The sequence below is a fragment of the Elgaria multicarinata genome, chromosome 4 (genome assembly GCF_023053635.1).
Source record: "Elgaria multicarinata webbii isolate HBS135686 ecotype San Diego chromosome 4, rElgMul1.1.pri, whole genome shotgun sequence".
NCBI classification, from domain to species: Eukaryota; Metazoa; Chordata; class Lepidosauria; order Squamata; family Anguidae; genus Elgaria; species Elgaria multicarinata.
The window spans coordinates 23,051,594-23,071,332 of NC_086174.1; the positions used below are offsets into that span (position 1 = coordinate 23,051,594).

General features: G+C 42.2%; 1 protein-coding gene across 1 annotated transcript in view; it reads left to right on the forward strand.

Annotated features, from left to right (window-relative positions):
- LOC134397368 (cullin-9-like) overlaps positions 1–16,588 on the forward strand; it is a 61,245-nt gene extending 44,657 nt beyond the window's left edge. Inside the window, exons 31-41 of the mRNA XM_063123962.1 lie at positions 83–446; positions 1,023–1,163; positions 5,760–5,924; positions 6,029–6,192; positions 8,941–9,034; positions 9,752–9,826; positions 11,256–11,366; positions 12,783–12,900; positions 13,985–14,118; positions 14,287–14,378; positions 15,170–16,588. Of these exons, the coding sequence (XP_062980032.1) occupies positions 83–446; positions 1,023–1,163; positions 5,760–5,924; positions 6,029–6,192; positions 8,941–9,034; positions 9,752–9,826; positions 11,256–11,366; positions 12,783–12,900; positions 13,985–14,118; positions 14,287–14,378; positions 15,170–15,380 (1,669 nt within the window). The 3' untranslated portion in view covers positions 15,381–16,588. The remainder of the gene's footprint in view (positions 1–82; positions 447–1,022; positions 1,164–5,759; positions 5,925–6,028; positions 6,193–8,940; positions 9,035–9,751; positions 9,827–11,255; positions 11,367–12,782; positions 12,901–13,984; positions 14,119–14,286; positions 14,379–15,169) is intronic.
- The last annotated feature ends 3,151 nt before the right edge of the window (positions 16,589–19,739 follow it).

A 19,739-nucleotide genomic window follows, 5' to 3' on the forward strand; every position in this document is an offset into this window, starting at 1 on the left:
TCTTTATTTTAACCTACTGTGCATTAAGAGCAGGAGCAGGGCCCTGCCTGCATGCTGTTGACAAGGCCTTTCTTGTTGCCAGGTTGGACGCCTTTGGCCTCGGCACAGAGCAGGTGCTGATGGAAATGGTGCTGCTGCCCATGGGGCGCACGATGAACCAGGAAGAGGTTGGGGTGCTGATGACTCAGACGGTGCAGCGTGTCTCGGATACTCTAAGCGTGGCTGCAGATATCGCCCAGCACCTGCTGATTCACTGTAAATGGAATGTGGACGTCCTGATCCAGCGCTACACGGAGGATCCAGAGCTGCTGCTGTTTTCATCAGGGCTGCAAGTCCGAAACCCCCAGCCGCCCTCGAGCCCCGTCACCCACTGCCCGGTGTGTGTGAATCAGCTGAGCCAAGCAGACAATCCACCCGTTCTCTGCTGCATGCATTACTGCTGCAAGGTGAGGATTGGCTCGCTGTACTATCCTCATGGCAGATACTTGGGCAAGGAGAAAGGAAGGGCTCTCCCACACTAGAGGCCTTCAAGAGCCTGCTGGACAGCCATCAGTCAGGGATGCTTTAAGGGTGGTTGGACTCGATGGCCTTACAGTCCCCTTCTAACTCTACTATTCTGTGATTTTATGATTCACCCCCCTCCCCCACCACTCCGTTTCCGCTCTTGCATATTCTTTCAGTAGTTCGTATGGGGAGTAAGTTAAAGGAGGCGGAGGTGTCATTCACACCTGCGTTTCCTTGAACAACACACAGCCTTGTATTCATTTATTCCTGTGGCCACTGAGTTTGCTTTGAGGTTCAAATTACTGCACTGCTGTTCAGATCTGTGACAGAGTATTGTCACCTTTCAGAATGGGTGTCCATCCTTGCCCCCAAATTTCTTGTTGGTATTGGCAAATGATTTTTTTTTTTTTTTTGCCTTGTGCGCAGCCAGGAGTATTGCCCACCTGTGGTGCAGTTCACATTGTGCAGATTTTTACATCTGAGCGTCCCATATTTTCTTGTTTTTTTTTTCCAACTAGTCCTGCTGGAATGAATACTTGACGACTCGGATTGAACAGAACCTGGTTTTGAACTGCACCTGCCCCATCTCCGACTGCCCTGCACAGCCCACCACCGACTTTATCCGCTCCATCATTTCCTCCAAGGAGGTCATTGCCAAGGTAGGCAGTAGTGTTCTAGTGGGCATGATGGGAATTGCAGGCAAACGCATCTGGAGGGCACCAGGTTGCGGAAGGCCGTCCTAACCATTGAAAGACTGATTAGGCACCCTAAGACAGATCTTCAAGGTGACTCTGAGGAATCCTCTTTGTCTTTATGAGAGAACACCTGTTTTGTCCTATAGCTTGGGATCTGCAATAGTAGGTCATGCCGTTAAATCGATTCCCCCCCCCCCATGTGTGCTAAATCTCCCGTTAACCGTAACACTTCCCTGCTGCCAATGCCCCGCTGGCAGAACATCTAATCACCATGATAACTTGCTCGACGCATTTGGAGCAATTTGCTCTGCAGTTACTTAATCCCCACTTATTAGATGCTGTGTTCAGTACTCCTAGGGATGATTTGGTGGGTGCTTGGCTCTGCTTTGGTAGGCTCTGCTTTGATATCCTTGGCTTAAGTCCCTTGAAACGGCTAGGGCTGCATATATCTTGCAGCCCAAAAATGAAGTGAAAGTTCTGCATTGTTAGTTAAGTTTTGAGTGCCAAGAATAGTCAAGGTCTCCTTTTTTTATGCATTTTGAAAATTGGCATGTTTGCTTATTTTGCATAATTCTGGTTGTGCTAATCAGGAGGGGTGGAGATGGAAGTCCTATTCCCAATCACTGGAAATTCTGCTGAGCATTCACACACCATGTTGTTCTGATACGCTACCTGGATTTGCATAGCACCACACATTCCCTTTTGAAAAAAATATATGTGTCCCTTTTGAAAAAAATATATGTTAAAGCTGAGATTCTCGGGATACTGAATTACATGCCCAGTATCAATTTCTACACTTACATGATGTGATCATGGAATTTCAGAATATATACAGTCCTATCAATATATGTCAAGGAGATCACATTTCTAGTTTCTTGAACGGATTAGATTAGCTATTCTCATACAGTGTTCTGATTAACACTCAGGTTGATGGGATAGCTAACATTTTCAGTATTTATAGCTCAACACACGTCTCAAAATGAAACTTTGCCTCTCTGATTGGAATTATGGAAGACAGATTGTCTTCCAAGGGAGATACCATGTAGTTCACTTAAGTACCTTTAGTCTTACTAATCTCAGCTCTCCTCTGGAATGTAAAATTCTTTTTGTTGAAACTTCAAGAAATTGTAGGGGAAGTACCACCTCCATGCTCTTGAACCAAGTGCCAAACCCTGGATAATTATGACATTATCAGAATTTAGAAGGAGCTTTACAAAGTAAAACTCATTTCTTACAGTAGTTACTCTGGATCCTGCCATCTATATAGCTCAGGCAAGTAAAGAATGGGAAGGAGAGAAGAATGTACCCATTCTACAGATTGGGAATAGTCATAGAGAAGAACAATTGCTTGCTCGTGTTTCTTGGCGAGAGCTTGTTACATTGGTTGTCCATTTTGAGAAGCTTTAAGGAACTAAGTACTGCTGTTTTGGAATCATTTTATAAGCTCAATATATGCTAGTAGCAGAGCCAGAAACTGGGCCCAAATCTCCTGAATTGCACTCTGCTCCATCTTTTCCAGGAAACTCTTGTTTTTTTTTAATGTATGCTATTAAAACTGTAATTAAAATAGAGATGTGATGTCATAAAATCCCTGTGAGTTTATACAAAAGAATGAGAGACTGTAAAAAAGGAGCTATGCAAAACTAGCTGCGATACATATAGAATAAATGCATTTCATTATTACTCAATTTAGATTGACCGATCCAGCATCTTCTAAAGGTCCCCGTGTTACATTAAAATGATATTTTCTTAATGAACTCTTGAGCATCAGTTGTTAATTTTCCTGATTTGGCTGAATGCCTCATTTTATCAAGCTGCTTTCCTATCAAGAGAACCATGTCTAATTTGTATTTGATATCACATAAGATTTTTCTGTTAAAAGCATATTCCCAACTAATAGTTATTTTTAGTTTCCTGACATGATTGTTTTAGTTACCAAGCAATACAACTACAGAGTTAGTGAGATAATACAACTGTTTATTCTAGCTATGGGCAGTATCCGAGATGACACTAGTACTAATGAAAATTACATTCCCTGGAACATCCGCTAGAGCAGCCTTCCTCAACCTGGGGCGCTCCAGATGTGTTGGACTACAACTCCCAGAATGCCCCAGCCAGGGGCATTCTGGGAGATGCAGTCCAACACATCTGGAGCGCCCCAGGTTGAGGAAGACCCTAGAGGCTATTTATGTTAGCACAACATAATTTACTTTTATGTGCTAGTGTTGTCTTGTATAATATTGCCAGGATTCGATCATTTTTGTCTGTCTCTTCCGCCAAGACGCTTGTTCATGCACTGGTTATTTCACGGTTGGACTACTGCAACCTTCTTCTCTCTGGCCTTCCTTCTTCTCACATCAGTCCGTTGGTTTCTGTTCACCACTCTGCCGCAAAGATCATCTTCTTGGCTCGCCGCTCTGACCATGTTACTCCGCTTCTGAAATCTCTTCATTGGCTTCCAATTCACTTCAGAATCCAATATAAACTTCTCCTGTTAACCTTCAAAGCTTTTCACGGTCTAGCTCCTTCCTATCTCTCATCTCTCATCTCACACTATTGCCCCGCTCGTGCTCTTCGCTCCTCTGATGCCATGTTTCTCGCCTGCCCAAGGGCCTCTACTTCCCTTGCTCGGCTCCGTCCATTTTCTTCTGCTGCCCCTTACGCCTGGAATGCTCTTCCAGAACATTTGAGAACTACAAGTTCAATCGCAGCTTTTAAAGCTCAACTAAAAACTTTTCTTTTTCCTAAAGCTTTTAAAACTTGATGTTGTGCAGACTTTATACTGTTAGTTTTACCCTACCCTGTGCCTGCTTACCCTACCCTGTGCCTGTTTGCCTTCTCTTCTCCTCCTTATTGTTTTACTATGATTTTATTAGATTGTAAGCCTATGCGGCAGAGTCTTGCTATTTACTGTTTTACTCTGTACAGCACCATGTACATTGATGGTGCTATATAAATAAATAAATAATAATAATAATAATAATAATAATAATAATAATAATAATAATTAAACATATAGGGCACTATTCATCTGACAAATAAACAGACATTCCCACCATATTATGTATTATTGTTACCAATTTCAGATTTTTTACTCTGCATACCTTTATTTTCACTGGTGTAAGGTACCACTGATATCATTTTTTTAAGTACTTCTTGGAAAAAATTGGTGAAAAAGCTAGAGCTGATGTAAAGTATTTTCCATCTGATAATTGAGTCCCTGGTAGTAGATTCCTGCCTTGTTTTAAACCAGTTTTCCCACATGATATTCAGATTCCAACACTAACTCATATATTCTAGATAATAAGCCTTATAATTGGTAATATATAGCATTTCAAATTTGGTATCCTATTTTCTCCTAAGTTAAGTGTTAGTTAGAAATACTGAAAATATTCTGGGGATTTCATATTACTATATATAAACTGACTTGACACTATTCCCCTTTTCTCTTGATCTTTCCATATCTTTAATGGGCTCTTGAAAATGATTTTTTTGTTTGTTCCATCTGCCCTTAATAGATAATCCTGAAGCGTCTGGATTTAAACATTTCTTAAAGTAGAGGGCTTTTCGGTAGTGGTGCTCCCCTTCTGGAATGTCCTCCCCAGGGAAGTATGCCTGGTGTCCGCTTTGTTATCTTCTAAATGCCAGGAAAAATATTTAAATACAAATGAAACAACAGTTAAAAAAAAGAAAAAAAGATAAGCTTTAACATTCAAAACTACAAAGAACAAAGAATATATTAAAAAAAAATATTGGCCAGTATAAAAAACATTTCCATTTTTTTATTCACCCAGACTATTAAAACATAAATGCCTGAAATCTCTTGACTTGCTAATCTTGTGTGTAAGGAAAGGAAAGGAACCTCTCGTGCAAGCACTGAGTCATTACTGACTCTTGGAGGGATGCCAGCTTTCGCAGACGTTTTCTTGACAGGCCTTATAGCGGGGTGGTTTACCGTTGCCTTCCCCGACCGTTATTACCTTTCCCCCAGCTAGCTGGGTACTCATTTTACCGACCTCGGGAGGATGGAAGGCTGAGTCGACCTGAGCCGGCTGCCTGAAACCAGCTTCCGCTGGGATCGAACTCAGGCTGTGGGGAGAGTTTCAGCTGCAGAAACTGCTGCTTTACCACTCTGCGCCAATCTTGCGTGTGGACTTGCATATATAAGTGCTTCACCTGATGACATGTTGACCTCCTATGTATAACCTTACTTTTGAAATTATTATTTCCTTTAATTGCACCCTTGTCCAGCTTCCTTTCCTCTTCCTACTCTCTCATTAGTGTATTTATGTTAGTAAGCAACGTGAGAGTTGTTATAAAATTTTAAAACTTAATACAAAGTAGAAATATTTTCTAAATAAAAAGATGGCAAATCTCCATTATTCATGGCCATTTCAGGAACAACTGTTATTGGAGTTCCCTTTGTATGTTTTTGCTCAGCAGTTTATAATTAATCTCATAAAGTTGCTCCAAATCAGTGGAGAGGTTGATTACCAGATGGTTAACTGCAGTCTAGTAAGAGACCCCTCAAGACTTCCACTGGTTTATTTCTCTCTGCAGTATGAGAAAGCGCTCCTGAGGGGTTACGTTGAGTGCTGTTCGAACCTGACCTGGTGCACCAACCCTCAGGGCTGTGACCAGATCCTCTGCAAAGAAGGCCTTGGCTGTGGAGAAGCCTGTTCAAAGTGCTCCTGGATCTCCTGCTTCAACTGCAACTTCCCAGAAGTAAGGCTAAGATAAGGCTAAAAGAAGTAAGGCCAATATCCTTGCAGGTCTGTGGCTCTGGGTTTTTTGCTCCCCATGTAGCTCAGCCTCTCTATTCCTTTCAGGCTCACTACCCAGCCAGCTGCAGCCACATGTCCCAGTGGATGGATGATGGTGGGTTTTATGAAGGGATGACTGTAGAAGCTCAGAGCAAGCACCTGGCCAAACTCATCTCCAAGCGCTGCCCAAGCTGCCAAGCTCAAATAGAGAAGAACGAGGGCTGTCTGCAGTACGTATCTTTCTGTGAACTTGTTGGCTCAGAGGGTGGAAGAGCAAAGAGTGACACAAGCAGGTTTGGGTAGATTAGGCCTAATCTATTTAGGCCTAATTAGAATGTAAGCCTATGCGGCAGGGTCTTGCTATTTACTGTTTTACTCTGTACAGCACCATGTACATTGATGGTGCTATATAAATAAATAAATAAATAAATAAATAAATAAAAATAATAATAATAATAATCTACACCAGACAAGATATTGCACTATGAAAGCAATATATAAAAGGCAAGAGCCACACCAAGCAAGATATAGCGCTATCAAAGTGGTACATGGTATGTGTCAATGGGCCCCAACAGTTGTCAGTGCACTTCAGTACCACTCTGAAGCAGTAGTGTGGCTCCTGCCTTTTTATATACCACTTTTATAGTGCAAGCCTTAAATTCAACATGGCGTGAGTGGATGGGACTTCCCTTTGCTCTCCTCCTCCCCCTGCACGCCCCCACATCTGCTCCGGAGAGTGCTCCAACTCTGCAGAGCAGATTCTCTGTGGGGAGAGGAAATCCACCTTGCTTGTGGATGGCCAGCACTGGATTCAATCGAGTGCTCATACTTTTAGCAGGAAGATCCATTTTTACCACTTGACTTTTGGAAAACTCTGCTTATAATGCCTGTTGTGTTTGCTTTTCTCTGGCGGTTTAGTGAAACTGAGCTTTTGACACCTTGAAATATCAAAAGGCTGAGCAAATTGGTCTGGTGCATTTAGTTGCTACTTTTGCTGGTGTGGATATTGTGAGGAATACCTGCCATTCCAGTTGGTACTCTCAGTTATTGTAAATACGCACAGTCTTCCCAAGGGATTGTGTTTACTCCCATGCTGGAATTTTGAGGTCACAGATCCGTTGCATTTTCTCTGCTACCTCTCTAAAACGTGCTTGGAATAGCACATTTTGGGGTTTTTGAAGCTATGTTCTTGCAGTATCATGTGACCTTCTCCCAGAGGAGACTCCAGCTGCTCCTCTATTTTTCTCTGGAATAATTTTATGTTGTTTCATTGGATGAGATGATGAATCAATCCCACCCCATTTCCCTTCTCACAATCAGCAAAGCACAGACAGTTGTGCACTGCTCTGCATGTTTTCGTTACGTTGCATTGTTAATTGCATGTAACTCCACCCCTTCTGTATGCTGCTTTGAATGCTTCAAGTGAAAACACAGTATATAAATGTTGCGTTGATCAGTTCCAAAGTTGCATGTCTAATCTCTTGCCTTGGTTTGAGTTTTATCAAGTTTAAGTATTTTTTTCATCCTGGAGTAAAGGAGACTCTCTAGGACAAAATCTAAAGCCCTATTTGGGTGTTATTTCCTCCATGCAATTAAGATCATGTAGAGAAACAAGGGTTCATACACAGTGACCCTGCCATTGCATCATCTGATCAGGCAAAGGCAGGAGCCTCCAGGTACCTAAGAATATAATAAGAGCCATGCTGGATTAGACCAAGGGTCCATCTAGTCCAGCAGTCTGTTCACACAGCGGCCAACCAGCTGTCAACCAGGGACCCACAAAGCAGGACATGGTACAACAGCACCTTCCCACCCATGTTCCCCAGCAACTGCTGCACACAGGCTTACTGCCTTGGATATTGGAGGTAGCACATAACCATGAGGGCTAGTAATCATTGATAACCTTCTCCTCCAGGAATTTATCCCACCCCCTTTTAAAGCCATCCAAATTGGTGGCCATCACTACATCTTGTGGTAGTGAATCCCATAATTTAACTATGTGCTGTGTGAAGAAGTCCTTCCTTTTATTTGTCCTGCATCTCCCACCAATCAGCTTCATGGGAGGACCCCATTGGGTTCTAGTATTATGGGAGTGGAAGAAAAATGTATCCCACATTGAAACTAATTGCATATTTGCCACCTCCCTATATGTAATAGTCTTACCCCTACCCAGCAACTATTGTTTTCTCTGCCATATTTCTTCTCTACCCCTTTGATTTCTTGAACGCTGTTCAGAATTACTTTGCACATACTTTTTTTAGCTGAAATATTTGAAGTTTTGCAGTCAAATATGATGAAAACAAACTCTTATACTGCAATATATTAGGCAGTTTTATCTGTGTTGCTGTCAGCATAGCTTGTAAAATGCCCAAAATATAGCAGTGGTTCTCCCCTTTGTGTGTAGTGAATTTTTGGTATGGAATTGCAGGTCTAAGCACTGGACCAATGCAAATCAGAGTTGGATGAATACATAATTGAAGCTGAACTGGGCTAGTCCCAGTAAATTGTTGGCCTGTGAAGATTAAATCTACTATGTCATCAATAAAAAGTGTTGGTGCAACATAAATTCAAAATAACAAGGAAGTGTTTGGTGGATCAAGAATTTGGTTGCTCAGATTAACCCAATATGTATAGTGGGGTTGCTGACCAATCGGAATATGGACATAATTTACCCATTCATTCAGTTTGCGCGATAGCTGATGAGGTTGAGGATTCTGTCACAATTAATGGGGCTGTATACTCCTGAAATCCTAAAAACTGTCTGGCCCCCACTGAATTACTAGAATTACTTGTAATTCTATGGGCTATGAGTTATTCTTAGTAGCTTCTGTCCAAAAAGCTAGTGATTTTACTCATAGTCTTTTCAGTGTGTCCATGAGACTCAGCAGCCCTGAAGCGTTTCCTTGTGGGTTTGGGGAATTAAGTTGCTGGCCACAACTTAAACTTGAACTAATTGCCATTGTTTCTGTTCTGTGCAGTATGACTTGTGCCAAATGTAACCATGGATTTTGCTGGCGTTGCCTGAAGCCTTGGAAACCAACCCACAAGGATTATTACAACTGCTCTGCTATGGTGAGTGTATGATTACAGAGTACAGAGCATCCATGAGGCCCTTCTTTCATCAGTAGGAGAAGTGTGTTATGTATATATGAAGGGAAGGGCCTTTTTTGTGGCGGCACCACAACTTTGGAACAACCCTCCTTAAGGGTGTTTGATTGGTGCAGACTTGGCGTCTTTTCAGTGCCTGCCAAGACACGTTTATTTGCTCAGGCATTTTAAATGATTGCATTGCTTCTGCCAGTAGTAGTGTAATTTTGTTTGGTGCCTTTCTGTTTTTATTGTTATGGTTTCAAAATTCCATTTTGGAAAGGCTCTCGGAGGCCAAAGGTGGGCAGGGCCAAAGGAAAAGGGTCTGGGCAACAAAAACACCAGCCTAATTTAGCTGAAAGCAGCATTTCAACCTTTGAAAATGGAGGGGGGGAAACACGCAAAAGCTGGCAAATCACCAAATGATCGGTGAATGAGGTAAAGGGGGTGGAGCCATCTGAGGAATCCCAGAGAGGCCCACGAGGGCCAGATTTTGCCCAGGGGGCTGACGTTCAACACCCCTACACTAGAAACAAAATTATTATTTTTAAAATAGTAATGTACTTGTAATTCTGAACTTTTATGCCTATATACCATCCTGGAATTCATTTTGAATGAAGGTTGGTCTAGAATTTGGAAAAAAACGAACAAATGGTTCATATTGTTGCTCTTGGTTGTTCTACTCCCATTTTTCTCCCTCAGGTGAGCAAAGCGGCTCGACAGGAGAAGCGTTTCCAAGACTATAATGAAAGGTGCACTTTCCATCATCAAGCGAGGGTGAGAACCACTCCTCTGTACTTAAACCGGCATCTCACCACCTGTTTCCCTACACCTGGGTCTTTAGACTATGTAGCCTTAAAAAGCTCTAGTCAACGAGTGCAGTTCAAGACCTAGTAATATGTTATCGCCTTCTCCAGTGAGGAGAGGCAGTCAGGAAAGATGTATTGCTTTTCCCTCAAAGTCAGAAGGCTGAGATTAAATCCACCAGGAGGTGGGAAGTGGCCCTTTCCTCCAGGTAGTTTCTGCCTTTCAGCAGGAGAGCGGGTCTCTTGCAGCTTTTTCTTTGTAGGAAGAATGCAAAATTAAAGCTTCCCATTCTATCTTTTATTTAAGACCATTCAAAAAGTTTTCACCTATGAACATAGGCCTTATACTGAGTCAGACCGTTGGTCTATCTAGTCCAGTATTATCGACACTGACTGGCAGCAGTACTCCAGAGTTTTTCCAGTCCCACCTGGAGATACTAGGGATCAAACTTGGGACCTTCTGAATGCAAAGCAGGCGCTCTACCACTGAGCCAGAACCCCTCCCCTTGACTTCTCAGAATTTAGATGGGTGAAAAGGCGCTCTCACAAGAGCTGTGAAAGGACCTTTGTAAATAAGTGCTCTGGGCTGAAGATTCTCCCCCTCAACATACCCCACTTCACTTTGGGGAGGGCACTCCTCAGAGAACTCTGAGAAATCTTAGGAGTGCACCCAGTAAAGAGGCTTGTCTCTCTCGCTGCTGTTTCAGGGCTACACAAAGCATCATATTTGAGTTTTCCATATGTGAAGCCAAATCTGGAACCCAACGGAGCTCTGTAGAATTGTGTTCTACATCATGCAACTAGTTGTGTCATGCTCAGTGGCAGTGGACAGATGCTGGCTGAGTTTTGACTGCAGTTAAGGAGGAGACAGTTGATTAAGTACTTAAAAATAAATACGCTATTACAGGCAGCTTTACCAAGCAGCTGGTTTCCATATCTATTTTGCAGTTGCTTTCCTTCAAACTAGCATTTATGAATATCCAAAGAGAACAGGGGCCTGCTCTTCATCAAGTTTTACTGGTCACGGTGAGCAAGAATAATTCATAGGTAGCTGGTCCTAGTACTAGTTGTAGAATCTGGCTATGAAGACCACTTTGGCTTTTGTTTGCAAACAAGGAAGCCCTTTGAGACACGTGGAATTTGTGTCTGCATGCCTGAAACTGTCAACTAGTTTGCCAAACAGAACAACTAGGCTAAAAGATTGTTCGCTGTAGAAATAGAACAAGATCCTGTCCTGAAGTGATGATGGCTAGGGTAACCTTAATCATTTGGTGGTAAGTTATTACTTTAGGAGGACATGTCTCTGTGTGTGCATTGCACAGATAACAAGAAAACTTCTCGAGTAGCACAATGAATGAAGTGTAGATGGCAGGAGAGCTGAAATTTCTCTTTCCTTGCAGGAATTTGCCATGAACTTGCGAAATAGGGTTTCCACCGTCAGTGATGTGCCAGAGATTCGAACTTTGACGTTTGTTGTTGATGCCTGCAAAATGCTGGAACAGGCACGAAAAGTAAGTGCATCACTCTGAGAGAGTCGCTGTAGGAGGCATGTGCACGGCTCTCCTCTCTGTCTTTGTCCTTTTCTGTTGCGGTTCCTTCATCCTCTTTCTGGCAGCAGCCATTACTGTTCAGATCCATTCAAAAACAAGTTTTAAGGCGATCGTTCAGATAAATGGAAGAACTGTAATTTGTAGGGAGAGGGGAGAGGATGGATGCAAAAGAGTTTGAGATCATTTGTAATTCACGGTGGGAAAACAAACTAGCTCTGCCATTTGGGAGACTGATTTATTGGTTCATGACCTTTGTAGGTAGCAGCAATACAGAATAATGGAGGTTTGCCTAATAGGGGTTGTACAATATTTTTAGGCCCTCTCTATCTACCCAAGTTCTGAGTAATACTTTTTAGATTTGTTTCTTTCCACTGTATTAGAAGCATATTCTATGTGAGTGGGTGTTGAGTTTTCCCAAGTCAAGTGGGGTGTATGTTGGGATTTGGGGGCATGACTTAGTTTTCAACATCTTTCAATATTCTCTCCCATGTGGGTTCATAAGCTTCTGAACCTTTTGCTTTTGCATATTTATTTATTCGTTCATTCGATTTTTTTTATTCATTCATTCCATTTATATCCCACCATTCCCCCAAGCAAGTGGCACTCAAAATGGCTAACAATCATAAAAACATTAAAAACAAACAAAAATGTATTTAAAAACAGTGTCTGAGGACTTAGTAGTTCATCTGAGTGAACAGCCTTCCTCAACCTGGGGCGCTCCAGATGTGCTGGACTGCACCTCCCAGAATGCCCCAGCCAGCAGAGCTGGCTGGGGCATTCTGGGAGTTGTAGTCCAACACATCTGGAGCACCCCAGGTTGAGGAAGGCTGTGTTAGAAGGAAAGGCAATCAACACATCTTTGCCTTTTAGCTATGCATAGTGAACAAAGGAGAGGAGTTAACAAGAACACAAGTTCGCTCTACAGGCAGCAGTGAAAACATTCAGGTTATTTCAGTCAACACGTCCACAGAGATTTTGTTCTTGAAACCATACAATCTTTAACACGGTAACACCATCCCTTTGCTGATCCTCACAGCACAGAAGATGCATTTCAGATGGTCCCGTAGAGGCTGTTAGAATCTACACTGACAAAAAAATATCCTTGTTGCAGATAAACTTTTAGTTCTTCCGATTTCGATTAATGAACTTATCAGTCTTGCTCGTTTTCTCTTCTGAATTGTCTCTAGGTTGTCTTTGCCCTTCTAGTCGTGCTCCATTCTAGTTTTGATTTTGGCAGAAGTAGCTCAGAGCAGGATAGGTAATGAATAGGGCTTGGTAATGGAAGCTTTCTGTTGGCAGGAGGCACTAGTGGGATTCCACCCTGTCTCTCTGCCTAGGTAAAATGTATGTGATGGCATGGCATGCGCTCTCTTTCAGGTGCTGGCTTACTCCTGTGTGTACAGCTACTATAACCAAGACACTGAAAAGATGGATATCATGGAGCAACAGTCAGAGAACCTGGAGCTGCACACCAATGCTCTGCAGATCCTTTTGGGTGAGTGAAAGGGAATGAGCCAATACTACCATGCAAATGGCGGCCACTGCATTGAAAGACAGGTTCTATGGATGCTGCCAATATGGACAATAGAGGCGTTGATTATTGGGAAAGGCAAGGGAGTATTTCCTCATTGCCATCATTCTGGATTATTCCCTTACAAACACCTGGTCTGGCTTACATACGCCCTAGTCCGATAAGCACTAAATAATCTATTTATGAAAAGTAGTTAGCAGAAGTGCTTGGGGTTGGAATAAAACTTGCTATATTAGTAATGAAATTTAGCCATCCTTCAAGCCTGCATTCTGTGAGGGTGGAGGCAGCTATTAGGGAGCAAGTCATAAGAGTCTAGTAGAGTTTCAAGGCTTGTCCTTGTGAGTAATGTACGCCACAGTGCACAATCTCTGAGAGGAGGAGGAACAACTGCTGAAGCCTTCATTCCATATTGTGACATGGAGGGCTCCAAATGTGTCCGGTTTGTCTCTTCCTCTCTCCCTCCTTCCATATCCAGAGCTGCCAACTGCAGCCTGTAAGCCAGTAGGAGAGAGGACTACTGGAGTTTGATGAGTTTTCCCTTGTTAATTATGGCTCAAGTACATGGTGTTCAAGTAAATTTGTCAGATCCTTGTCAGACGTGAAAACTTATACCTGTAAGTGTTTTTTAAAAAAGGGAGACTGGATGTAGCCACTGTGACTGCTGCCTGAATCCTCCCCTTTCTTCCTCCAGACCCCTTTCTCACGTTCTTCTTCTATCTGTTGTAGCCCGCAGGACTCTTGTTTTACCATCACAGGCTAGAGAAAGAGGGTGGATAAAGGCTGTAGCACTATGAAAAATAGCGGGCTATTTCATGCATACTTGAGGTTTTCGGTATCTAAGCTAGAAAAACTGGGACAAGAAGTAATCTCCACATTTTTGTGTCACTCTTCTGGATTATCTGAAATCCACTGCATGCCAGGCACTGTGAACCCTCCCTCCCTGGCTGCAACTTTGTAAAATAGATTAGCCGGTTCAGCATTGCTCTTTTGGTTGCTCCTACTTAGCCTGCAACCTGACAGATGATGTTGTTGTGACCTTTTATTCCAGAAGAGACATTGCTGCAGTGCCAAGATCTTGCCTCCTCCATTCGGCTGCTGAAAGCAGAACATTTTAATACGGGTCTAGAGTTGGTTCGCAGGATCCAAGAACGGCTCCTAGCAATTCTGCAGCATGCCACTCAGGTAAGCACTGTATTTTTTAGCAGTTTTGTTCATTGTTGTGGCAAAAGGAAAAAAAATACTAATGAAAAGCAGGTCTGGATTATTAATGGTGCCATTTGCTTAGGAGGGAGATGTCTGGTGCCGTCATCCAGACTACATTCTTTTCTGACCTTTCTTATTCCATGGCAGGACTTCCGAGTGGGGTTCCAGACCCGACAAGGCTCTGAACAGAGGGAGATGAAGTTATCTAATGTGCCTAATGCTACTCCTGCTTACAAAGAGTGAGTTTTCTTCCAGAGAAGACCTGGACAATAGGGCCAGGTCGTGGCGGGTTTTATTTTCAGGCAATGCACTATATGGCTAAAGGCAGCATCTAGTTTAAGTGGGGTGCTCTTCCTCTCTGTCTGCCAGGAGGTGCCCTCTTTATCCTGCGCAGTTTAATATTCTGTTTTCTACAGAATTAGGTAGGTAGGTTGGAATGGTAGGTGACCTGCTGAATAGCCTTTGGAACAGGTAAGGTGCTTTTGTGAGCTGAAGAAGAGGTTCTCTGCCTATTCACTGCTATGTATAAATGTGTCATTTATTCAGTTCTAGCAGGTCATGATAGCAGCCCAAATGTTTGAAGACCTAACCGTGTTCTCCCAAAGCCATGAAACTCCCAACAATACTTTACAATAAAAATGTGGTCGGTGATTTCTGTTAGGCCCTGCTCAATCTAATAGTGTTTTTTTATGTTTCTTGGCTTTTAAGCTATAAAGAAAAAGCCTAAGTCAGAGTTTGACAACTTCTGGCCCTCCGGATGTTGTTGGACTGCAATTCCCATTAGGCTAGCCTGCATAGCCAGTGGTGAGAAATTATGGGAGTTGCCACAAGTTGTCCATCCCTGGCTTAATTGGTGGCTCATTTCAAAAATATTGGTAGCAGCATGTTCATTTTTGATCAGGCTGGGGGATAAAGATCCAAAGGCTGTTGGGATTTAGCGCTCAGATACTAGGCGGTACCGGCTTAGCTAAGCTATGAGCAGCAGAAAAATGTACGAAGTACACTGAAGATTAGGTTTGTTTCTGCACAGGCTCGTTTTTGACGAGGGCTCTGATTCACCTGACACGGATGATGGTGGTAAAGAGGAGGAGGATGACGAAGATGAAGAATATGTCCCCGAGTGGCAGGACGAGTATGACGATGAAGATCTTGACGATGACAATATTTCTTATGACGATGAATCAGAGAATCTGGAGAGGGATTCTTTCTTTTTTGAAGATGAGGACGACATTTATGATTAGAGTGGGGCTTCTGGCACTCCAAATTCACCTCAGAGAATTCTGGAGCAAAACATGGCCTGTCACTCAGACAGCCTTGTCCCTGCTGCACTCTGTACTCTGTGTCTGTCTTGGTCAAAAGCAGCAGGATTTCAGTCAGGTGGGAGGGAGCTGACAACAAATGGCACTTCCTGCCTTGTGACTGTTGGTAAATTATACAGGGCTGCTGTGCCTGGTTACACATGAACTTCATCAGCCGTTGGCAAAAAGGGGGTCAACTGAGACCTGCAAGCTTTCTTCATACTCCTCCTTGGGGAATAAAACCAGGTGCCAGTCTAGAAACAGGTCCAGTCATTGCCTCATCCCCAATACTGGCTTCAGCCGTGAGAGGTTAAGGAAGTGCCGCACGTCATCAGTGTCTGTGAAAGACTGCACACCATTCTTGCCTGTATTCCCTGTACTTTATTGCCCATTTGCTACTATTATGCAGGAATCCTGCCTTGGCCAAACCTACTTCATTTTATAATCTAGCCCGACAATGACTTAAAATCCCAGGAAACACTAACGACGCAACCTTACGAGTGCTGGTTTTAGCCCAATGGCTTTTATTTCCCAGTAGTGATGTTCCATGTGGCACACCTGCAACATCTCTTAAGGGCCTCTTTTCTGCCACTGCATTCTCACATGTTCTAGCACAGAGGTCTAGAAATCAAGGGTGAAGCTTTTCACTCCATTGCTGTGTGAAGTGCTCTCCTGGATTGAGTGCACAGGGAGAAAGCTTCTGTCTAACTGGAGAGAGGACAGTTTAGGCGATTTAGGTCATTGTGTGTGTTTGGAGATGAAAGCCAGTGAAACTGTTGAAACAAAATGCCCCAAATTGAGCTAAAGTGCCCTACTTTCGATCTGACAGGTGGCTCTGTGGGTTGCCAGTGTTCTGAATGGACATGGTTTTCTGTGCACCTCTTTCATTGAGAGGCAAGTTTTCTGTATCTTTTTTTGTTTTGTTTTGTTCCTTTGTCATTGGAATCGTCTTCTCTTCCTGCAGATCGGAATTCTGCAGGATATAGAGGTTCAGAGGGTTCGTATATATAATATAAATATATATATATATATATGCAGAAGCTGAAATTGTTCAGATTATTATGCTTTATCTTTTCTTGACAAATGAAAAAGAATCCTGAAAGAACAAGATTATACAACTTCTGTTTATGAAATAAACAGTTTTTCTTCTATCACTGCCTTTAGCGTGGTTCTCTTCTCTTCTGCTTTCATATGTTCCCAAACCTTGTTTTGAAAGCCAGTGGTGTTGGTGTTGTGGTTAGGGTGTTGGACTGGAACGTGGGAAATCAGGGTTCTAGTTCTCACTCAGCCCTGAAGCTCGCTGGGTGACTTTGGGCTGTCACTGACTCTCAGTCTAACCTACCTTGCAGGGTTGCTGTGAGGATGAAACGGAGTAGGACTACATAAAACCATTTTGGGTTCCTTGAAAGAGGAAAAAAGGCAGGATATAAATGTAAAAATAAATAAAAATAAATAGGGCCAACGTAGATGTTATGATGAATGGAGAAGCAGAACCATGCCTCCTTGGTAGTTTGTAGTAAAAGAAGACATCAGCAGTGACAACATTATGCTCGGTTTCCTGCCCCAGCAAGGGGCAGGGGATCTCATGACTTCAATGCCACACCATTCATCTTTTTTATACTAGACATTACCAAGGAGTTGCGAGGCTGCTAGACTTAGTGACAACCACACATAACATCTCGTTTGGTCCCAAGTCCCTTTAAAAACACACACACACACTCTCACACCAAAATTCCATATTCTACAAAACAAACAATTGTTATGTAAGTTAATCTTGTGAATGCACATTTTTTTTCATTTATTCTAATTGAACATTTTGAAGTTTGTAATGAAGTTTGGGATTTTAATTCAGGATTTTTTTCATGTAGTATTTCTGTCCCCTGTTTTCTGTGCCCCTTAGCTCTAGAACTCAGTACGCTTTGCCACCAAACTCGCCCATGTCCTTGTCTTTCTATTTCTGTGCACCAGTGTACCACTATTCAGCTCCTAAAAATGTGAAGCATGAATGGTAGATGAAATAGGCTTTTGAAATATGTTAGAGAAGGATAGTGTGTTCAGTAGAGGGGAAATGAATAAATACTGGGCTGTAGAGGGATGAAGATGGCTACAAAGTGCTGGAAAGTGGCAGAATGGTGGATCCCATCCTGAAAAATAGTGACTTGGTTTAAAAGATTGATTTAAAGGCAATTAGTGGTAGAAATGGCTAATCTGAAAACACTTGCGCAAGATAGAAACAGTGAAAAGATGCCAGAGAGCATTCTACAGATTGGAACAGAAAAGCAACGGTATCTCTACTTCTTTTCCTGCTAGTCCACACTGCAGGTAGAGCAATTTCCTTTTTTTAATTTAGTTATCTGCTTTGGTTGCTTCCCACACGTTAAGCTCTTGGTTTGGAATTCATGAATCATTCCAAACCAAGAGCTTTAAAATGTTGAACCAGCCTGGAAATGAAGTGCTGCTGCACCTGTTCTGAGAGGCAGCCTGGGCACTTTGACCTCCAGATGTTTTGGACTTTAGTTCCCAGAAGCCCCTGCCAGCATGGCCAGTGGTCAGGTATGCTTGGAATTGTGGTCCAAAACATTCAGAGATCTATTCTCAACACAAGCCTGCTCTAAAGAATTGGCATCCTAACACTTTATGTCTTTGACTTGGATGTTGACGTCATTCCTGGCTTCCCCCCCCCCCCCCCTTAAAACATTTATTAGCCTTTCCTAACCTGGTGTTCTCCAGATTTTTGGACTTTAACTCCTGTCAGCCTCAGCATGGTCAATGGTCAGGAAAGATGGAAGTTGCAGCTCAAAATATGTGGAGGGTACCAGGTTAGGGAGATGTATATCCTGCTTTTTAATGGCCAATTGGCATTCCCAGGGCAATTGCAGAATTCCGGAACTACTAAAACGTCTGTACAGTAGGTAGATTTCCTTCTGGACTTACCAGCTGAAATATTAAACTCCCTTCGTTACAGTTATCTGAGGCCCTCCAGATGCCTCCTCCAACAGTTTGGAGGATGGCAACAAGGGGAAGGGCCTTTTTAGTGGTAGCCCCCCAGTTATGGGACACTCTCCCCAGAGAGGTTCACTTGCCACCAATATTGTCATCTTGTCAGCACCAGGTTCAGACTTTCCTCTACACTCAGGTATTTGATAGCATATGATAAGGTTTTAACCGTTCCTGGGATTTTTTTATTATTTATTATTATTATTATTTATTTATATAGCACCATCAATGTACATGGTGCTGTACAGAGTAAAACAATAAAATAGCAAGACCCTGCCGCATAGGCTTACATTCTAATAATGTGGATTATTCATTGTGGATTGTTTTAAATTGTGTTTGTATATAGTTTTTACATTATGTTTTATATTTTTAAAAATATTTTAATCTTTTGTAAACAGCTTATGGCAAATAGAATACAGATTTGAAAAGTGTCCACTCAACCAGAAGATGATCAGAAACTGTGAGAGAGGAGAGCAAACAGAGCAGCCATAAAAACTCAACTTGCTGCTGAGTGCAGTAAACTCTCCTTGATTTGCAACAGCCAAGAGAAAAGAGTTGCATCCTATCATTCTCACTACTTTTTATGTATTTTATACTTATTGTTTATGTATTTTATATTTATTGTTACTCCCCGCCTCGATCCAAATGGAGAGGCGGGTAAGAAATAAATTATTATATTTCTTAAAAGTACTAAGGCTCAAGCCTCCTTTGACGCGATGCCATATGCCTTGCTTCATAATTCTAAGTGTAGGAACACATTAGTGCTCATTGGTAAGGAATGATACTCTGTATGCACTTAGATGCATTTTGATTTCTTTGTATATTTTAGGATAATATATTTATTTCTTACCTGCCTCTCCCTTTGGATCGAGGCGGCTCTGTTTAAGAGGAAAGGGGATACCTCTGACACTGTAAACAGATACCAGGCTGAGTGCTTTTTTACAAAAACGAAAGCACAATTTATCATCTTTTGGGGGTATGGATTTGTTTAAATATATCTATGAAGAATTCATTATGTTATTTTGTTAGTCTTTTTTTTAAGTGACCAGTGTACTGAAATCTGAAATACTCTTTAAATGCAAACCAAGACTTATTTTTCTTGATGCTGTGGTAGCAGGAAGATATGATCCATGTTTATTAATCTAGAATAACTCCTCTCTTACGTATTCATTATTACATGAACCTCCTTTTTGTTTAAGATCTGTCATGATGTGAAATTTCATGGGGCCTAAGAAAAGACATTGTCCACGGTGGCATTCAGTTTTGAAATTTGGTTCCCACGTTGTCCCATTATTTGCATTTGGA